At 44.9% G+C, this 7,500-nt stretch overlaps 1 protein-coding gene across 3 annotated transcripts in view; it reads left to right on the top strand.

Moving 5' to 3' along the window:
• Nucleotides 1–1,603, top strand: part of trappc8 (trafficking protein particle complex subunit 8) — a 43,627-nt gene extending 42,024 nt beyond the window's left edge. For all 3 annotated transcript variants that reach the window (XM_030771674.1, XM_030771673.1, XM_030771672.1), the window contains 2 exons: nt 813–902; nt 1,071–1,603. In XM_030771674.1, the coding sequence (XP_030627534.1) occupies nt 813–902; nt 1,071–1,305 (325 nt within the window). In that variant the 3' untranslated portion in view covers nt 1,306–1,603. The remainder of the gene's footprint in view (nt 1–812; nt 903–1,070) is intronic.
• Nucleotides 1,604–7,500: the final 5,897 nt, after the last annotated feature.

The following is a 7,500-nucleotide window of genomic DNA, read 5'->3' as shown; positions in this document are numbered from 1 at the left end:
ACGGTCGTCTGCTGGACGGGACGCTAATTGTACCCGTGGGAAATCAACCAAATTAGGTAATAAACTCTATCAGCGGCAGAGGTACAAACAGAAATTTGTACTGAGGTTGTCCTGAAAGCCACCCAGAACCACCTCCACGTGCTCTGTCCAGCACGCTGATCTGACGTTAGAACCGGTCTGCAGTCTGAGCACCAGACCAGTGCTGCTTTGGTCCAGCTGGTTTCAGAGAGGACGGTCAGAGGTGTCCTGTCCTGTCGGTTCTGTCCTGTCGGTTCTGTCCCTTGGCCAGACTGCCCATCCTGGTCCTGCCCTTGTCCCACATGACATGGGTCAACTGTTTAATGATGAACTGAACCGGAGCAAATGGAGCCTTTACTGAAACAGCTATGTCAGTTCAAACAGAGACACAGAGAGTCTGTCTGACATAAATGCATTCACACACACACTCACACACACACACACTGATGTTGTAACAGTACAGGGGTGGCTCTCATTCCAGAGTGGTATGGGTTTATCAGAATGATGGAAGAAAGGGGCAAGAATCACACTTTGTCTGTTCCCAAAGTTCCAAATGCCGAACGTTTAGGGACATAATGTAGGAATGGAGGAGAAAGACCCTCTGAGATCTAAAGCTGTGTTGTAGTTGAGAAATGGAGGAATTTTCTTCTTATTGAGCAGTCAGTCATTCGGGCTCCTGCAGCCCTGGCGTCACAAAAGAAACAGAATAGTCCCAGTTTATAATGGCCCGTCAACAGCAGAAACACATTCCGACTGAAACTCACCGTCTCTCTCTCTCTCTCTCTCTCTCTCAGTCTGTGCATGGTGCCGGTTACCCTGACCCTGTCAAACTGCTCCTTGGCTGAAGTCGACGTAATTGTGGACTTGAGACATAAAGCCACCAGGTAAACAAAGTTTAACATGAATCAACAGAAAGTAATCAACAGTTTAACAGCATATAGTGGAAAAAAGAGAGGCGTGTCTTAAGAGGCGTGTCTTAAGAGGCGTGTCTTAATCTGAATTTGTTTTGTTTGTTTTACACCCCCCCCCCCTCCCCGGTGTTTCCACGGAAGCCCGGAGTCTCTGGAGGTCCATGGCTCCTTTACCTGGTTGGGCCAAACTCAGTATAAACTGCAGTTACAGGCGCAGGAGGTGCACAGACTTCCTCTGAAGGCCTGCTTCTTCCAGGCGGGCGTTTACAACCTGGGCACGCCACGTGTCTTCGCCAAGCTGGCACAGACTGGCACCATGTGTGAAACCAGCCAACAGAGCGCAATGCCAGCTCTCATCATCATCAACAGCATCTGAACGTCCCTGGAACGTTTTCCTAACATTGGCTCAACGTCAGGCTGATGCTCTTGCGCCGAAGCCCGCACAGTGCTTAAAGAACCCGAAGCGTTTTCTACTTCTTAATAAAAAAAGAAAAGAAAAAGACACTCTGTACAAAACGAATCTTGCGAAAGACTTTAGACGATTTGAATTCAGTCCCTGAAAATGACGTGATTGTAATCTCTGCAGTGGCAAAGTTATAAAAAAACAAAACAAAAGAAAAACCCTGGCTGTTCTGTCTCAAACGCAAAGTGTCATGAACATTATGTGTCGATGATTGCCCCCCCCCCCCCCCCTCCCTGATGTGTCTCTTTCATCAGTCACGTATCATCTCAGCGGAATCCTCTTTTTCCTTGTTTATTTTATGATGTTCCAATGATTTTTTTCCCTTTTTTTTTTTTTTTTTAAGAATGGAACATACTGTTGGATTACGCACACGCACACACACACGCACACACACACGCACACACACACGCGCACGCACACACACACACACACACTCACAGACACAACTGTAAACTTACTCAGTTCATGCGTGTATCTGGCATGGAGAGTGTGTGTGTGCGTGAGTGAGTGCGTGCGTGAGTGAGTGCGTGAGTGAGTGTGTGTGTGTGTGAGTGAGTGTGTGAGTGTGTGCGTGCGAGTGTGTGTGTGCGTGTGTGCGTGCGTGAGTGCGTGTGTGAGTGCGTGCGTGCGTGCGTGTGTGCGTGCGTGAGTGTGTGTGTGCGTGTGTGTGTGAGTGTGTGTGTGTGTGCCAACAGTAACGTGCCGCCTTGCGAGACGAGGTGGTCCGCTCTTTATTCCCCATGCCTGGTTACCACAGCAACCATCATGCTTTACGGAACCTTTCCGATGGGTGGGGTCAAGCCGTCACCCAGACGAACCTGCTAGACACGCCCTGTGACCTGTGGAGTATGGCCAGCTGCACCGTGGAGCCAGCGGGGTCTGTGTGTGCCCTACGTCCTGCAGAACAGACAGAACTATAGGAACTAAGACACTCACGGAACACCGCATTCATGGATATTTTGGGGTCACTGCCCATTTGTGTGTGTGTGTGTGTGTGTGTGTGGCATTGCCTGTGTTCCCCTGGAAATTTTTAATTTTCTACAAAACCAATCATCTTTTCAGTCTTTCCCTGCTTACCCGTTCTCTCGCTCTCTCACTCTCTCATTCTTTTTCTCTGTGATCCACGTTAAGATCAAGCCCTTATTTAAATGTACCTACATGATGGCTTTTCAGACAAAAAAATGATGTATTATATTTATAACAAATTACTGTACATAGAATAAAACATAACCAATAAGTAATGCTCTCAAACAGTTTTTTTGTACGACTTCTAACGAATTGTGCACAAATATGTTCCTTTGTTGAAACTACACTCTGTAAAATTATGACATTTTACCATAACATTGAAATTAAAGAAATATCACAAGTTATTCCCAATACGCACTCTATAATACAGTTTTTGAAAGTTCCAAACGCCACACATGTACTCGCTACTGCAGACGAGTGTCTTCCGTTTTTCCAGTTTGCCTGATGTGTATCTTTCTTTCATTTTTGCACAAGTAAATTGATTTCTGTTCTTCTGAGAAATTGAATCAGTGAAGAGCTGGTCGCTGCCGGATGGAAAGGGAGGCGTGCTTGATAAAACGGGCGGATTCAATCGAAATCCGGGTTTACATATGTAATGGACAGACCAGAGTGAACGTTTTCAATGTCCCGGAACTCTCGTATGGAGAAAAGAGTTCTGCCTAATTTCGGCTACGTGTTCCGACGCTGTAGTTATTGTTGGTCAAACACGTTGACTATTTCATGTCTGTTTAAAGGGAGTCAAAATGAACTAATCCGTAACTTCTGTGTTGTTTCTCTACTTACAATGATCTTCACAAAGGGCCTGGACGTTCTGCGGTTCATACAGGGCACTGAGACGCACCGTTACACTTAGCTATTACAAAAAAAAAAGTTGCAGCTATGAAGAATTGTATTTGAAAGAGGAGTTAAGAATTACTGTGAATTTCTTTAATGTGTTCAGTGAAAATCATCCTGTTAGAGTGTGACTCAGCTTTGAGGAAAAAGTAACGGGGCTCCATATTCTGTTCTGTTTCTTCAGTGCGTTAACATCTTTTCTTTTTTTTAAAAAATTAATTAATTTATTTATTTTGACGTACCCACAGAGAGGTAGTTACTTGGTCCATTTGGCAGGGTTTTAGAAGTCTGTGTTGACACTGCAACTTTTCTGCCTTTCAGCATCGGGGTTTCTAATAGACAAAGGGACAGCTAAATTGCGGATCTCAAACTTTATGGGAGTGTGTCGAGATTACGGGATTTCGAACACCATAACTATCCTCAGGGTATGGCAGTGGATAATTACCCCTTCCCGTTTGAGGTACATTTTTACCAGTCGCGAGCCAACTCCTGTCCTGTTAGTAAATCTGATGCGTAGTTCACTGCTGCTGTCAGAGGAACAAAACAAGTACAGGTCTGAAAATAGCGGGAGGAAACTTTTCAACACGGCACTTTTCACACTGACAAATGATAACGTTATGCGAGTGTTAAAGTTTACATCTCTGTCTATTCTAGATAACTATGACGTATGTGTGTACTCTTTCTACTCTTCGTTTATTCAACTCCTCTTTACAGCTGTTTCACTTCACCGTTTGGCCGTGGGGGCTAATTTTTAAAAACTTGTTTACGTCACATGCAACGCCAATGAGTGAGCGCGAGCGACAGATGAGCGCGAGAAAAGGGATTTTAGAGCAGGCATCAGGAGATTTTTTACAAAGTAAGCAAAGTGAATTTAGAGAGAGTGTGTTCTTCGAAAGCCAGCGGAACATTTTGCTCTCGAGCGTTTACGAAATGTCCCAAAATCTAACCTAATAAAAACAATTGGTCGGAGTAGGTTGCAGGGGGGGACGTTTGCTGGCAGAGTCGGGCAACTGTCAACGGAGTACTTTACACTGTGGTTCCTACGTTTTACAAACGGGCTAGCTGTAACCATATAAGTACAATGAGTAATACGCGTCGTATCTAATCCAGTGAAACAGACTATGTCTCTAGCACCCCCAAAACATAAGCGGTTGAAAGAAAGCTAATCTAGCCTGAGCAATAGCTGTTTTACGCGGTAATCTGACAGTTCAACATTGGGATCCTCTCTGCTAAAAGCAACATAGAGAATCTAACTCTTTTTTTCTGCTGATTGATTGACTGATTGATGGGTTGATTGATTGATTGATTGATTGATTGATTGATTGATTGAAAGGACATACTTATACGAATGAGCCCCCCCCCCCCACACACACAGACACACAGACTTCTCGTACATGTTTTTGCTTTTTAAAAAGCAAGTTGTCAGGTTACTGAAGTTTGACACAGGCCCGGACATCGTCCAATCAAAATTACCGTTCCAAATAAAACATCTCATAGTCGAGACTCGAACTCCTTTTTTCCAAGTTTTGTTTTTCTCTTTATTCCACATTACGTTAAAACAACCATTTAACTAAAGCTCAGAAGCAAAGGGTCCGCGATCCCTGTGTTAGGGCACGTGGCCCTTAAATCAAGGTTTGAATCCTGTTTTTTATTTCTTAGCTTATTCATTAATTCCATAAAATACATCTCGGACGATGTTTATTTATTTACAAACGACCTGATTGCAATTTTAAAAGATAACAGATTCAGTTATTTGATTGTCAAAATAAACTGCTAATAAATTACTGCGTTTTGGTTGGACACCATGTTTACGCCTTGAAGGAAAGATACACGTGTCTGTAACGTCTGGGGTTTATGTCTTTAAGATTATGAGATATAAAGCAATGCGTCTGTACGCGCGCATGTTCAATGTTTCCAGCATTTATGGAAACTGCGCTATGACCAAGCACCGAGACGTAACACGGTTTACTTAGTAGACCGAGGACGCACACTGGTCAATACCTCCAGGGGCTCAGTAATTGAAACGAAAGGAGAGTAGACAAGTCATTTTAACGGGAGCCCCCCCTCACCCACCACACACACACACACACACAAACTCTCTCTCTCTCTCTCTCTCTCTCTCTCTCTCTCTCTCTCTCTTTCTCCCCTCTCTCTCTCTTTCTCCCCTCTCTCTCTCTCTCTCTCTCTCTCTTTCTCCCCTCTCTCTTGCACACACTCACACTTCTTCCATTCCTTTCCGTTCACGGAGCGTGGACTGACCACACGGACCCGGTTGGCGCGGTGAGGATCTTGCCCTGGATCTCCCACGCGCAGCCTCTCCAATGAGCCGGGCTCGTGATGTAGGTCCAAGCGGCAGAGTGCTGTCTAATGAAGTTTCATCACCGCAGACACATCATACTGGAACCTGAGGTAATTCCTTTTTCTGGGAGATACATGGATAGATGCAGAATGGTAGGAGAGATTTGGATGCTGAGAGACGTGAGCGACAGATGTTATGGTTTATATTTTGGTTTAGTGGGTGGGAAATGTTACAATTGTTCCTTAATGCGGAGAGTAAAAAAAACGCAACCAAAAACAAATAAACAAACAAGCAAACAAAACAAATAAACAAAAACCCACAAAAAAAAAACCCACAGAAAAAAAAATCCGAAGCTTTAGAACCACAGGTGAACTCCCGAAAACGTCGTTTAAAGGGAATGGATAGATACGGAGGCTGTTAATCAGAGTTTGATGTTTCTGTCACAGTTGAGGAGACCCGCGAGCGCTTGCGCTGTCCGCGACATTGCGGAGCGCGGCAGGAAGACGAGGGACTTGACGCTTTAAGTTGCTTCGCATTAAGACGCGCGTTAGAGGGGGATACACCTCTCGGGTACAACGCTCCCTCGGTGGTAGTCGATGAGGAATCGGGCATTTTATAATTTCACTTTACTGTGTGTCAGTTGCCAAAACATTTCCTTTTGACGTTGGCAGCAGAAATACACTTGTTGATAGAACCAGAACGTCATTGTGTTGCTTCTCTCTCTGTCTCTCTCTCTCTGTGTGTGTGTGTGTGTGTGTGTGTGTGTGTGTGTGTTACGCATGGATGGGAAACGACTGAGCCGCTGCCTCGATGTTTGAGATTCAGCAGTTTTATTCTGTAGTGTGAGGGAAGTTGGAAATCAGTTTGGCTGTGAACCCCTGATTTGTTGTGAAAGATTCATGGACAGCTCTCAGCTCATTCAGTCTGAAAGAGCAGCTTAATGCCCAAACTGAGAGACACTCTGATTAATTTAATTAGTCAGTTATCACTCTATCCATATTCATACTCCATCACACCGCTTAAATCGTCATGGTGACGTATTGTGTCTGACAGGCCTCTGTGTTATTTCTTGCATATATGTCATTGCAACATTTTTTTTTTGACCAGACAATTGCTTTTCTTAATGGTTAAACAGTTTGGTTGGTCATGTGTGTGTAAGCTCCCTTTAAAGCACAGTGAACTGAGTCTCCAGGATTTTTATGCTCTCTGGACAGAATTACCACAGACATAGCAATCCCAGACTACTGAATTACCATAGACATAGCAATCCCAGACTACTGAATGACCACAGGCATAGCAATCCCAGACTACTGAATGACCACAGGAATAGCAATCCCAGACTACTGAATGACCACAGACATAGCAATCCCAAACTACTGAATGACCACAGACATAGCAATCCCAGACTACTGAATTACCACAGACATAGCAATCCCAAACTACTGAATGACCACAGACATAGCAATCCCAAACTACTGAATGACCACAGACATAGCAATCCCAGACTACTGAATGACCACGGACATAGCAATCCCAGACTTCTCCTGCCTCTGCTAGCCCAGGGACAGACTACCTCCACGTCTACAGGACACGAGTGGACTTGTGGTCCATTTAAACAGTTCTGTCAGCCAGTGGAGACTGTGAGGAGCCTGTGAGGAGTAGGGGGAGGTGTGGTGGGCGGGGCCTTGGTTGTGGTGGTGCCTGGATCGGCACCTGCCTCTGGCTGCGCTCTGGGCTTACACTGCAGTCACTCAGTGATGAGAGAGAGAGATCCAGGAAAAGCCTGTGTCTATTAATGGCCTCGTTGCCTTCTGCTTGTGTCTCACCAAAGCTCTGTATTGCATGGCCGTGCTTGGACAGACAGTCATTGGCTAATTTCAGCTGTTCTCAAATACACTGGAAATATTTGTTTTCACAGAAACCACAGTGACCGGAGGAAGATCGGTCGG

Source organism: Chanos chanos, chromosome 4 (assembly GCF_902362185.1).
Source record: "Chanos chanos chromosome 4, fChaCha1.1, whole genome shotgun sequence".
NCBI lineage: Eukaryota > Metazoa > Chordata > Actinopteri > Gonorynchiformes > Chanidae > Chanos > Chanos chanos.
Note: the sequence above shows the minus strand (reverse complement) of the source record. Positions and strands in the feature narration are given on the sequence as shown.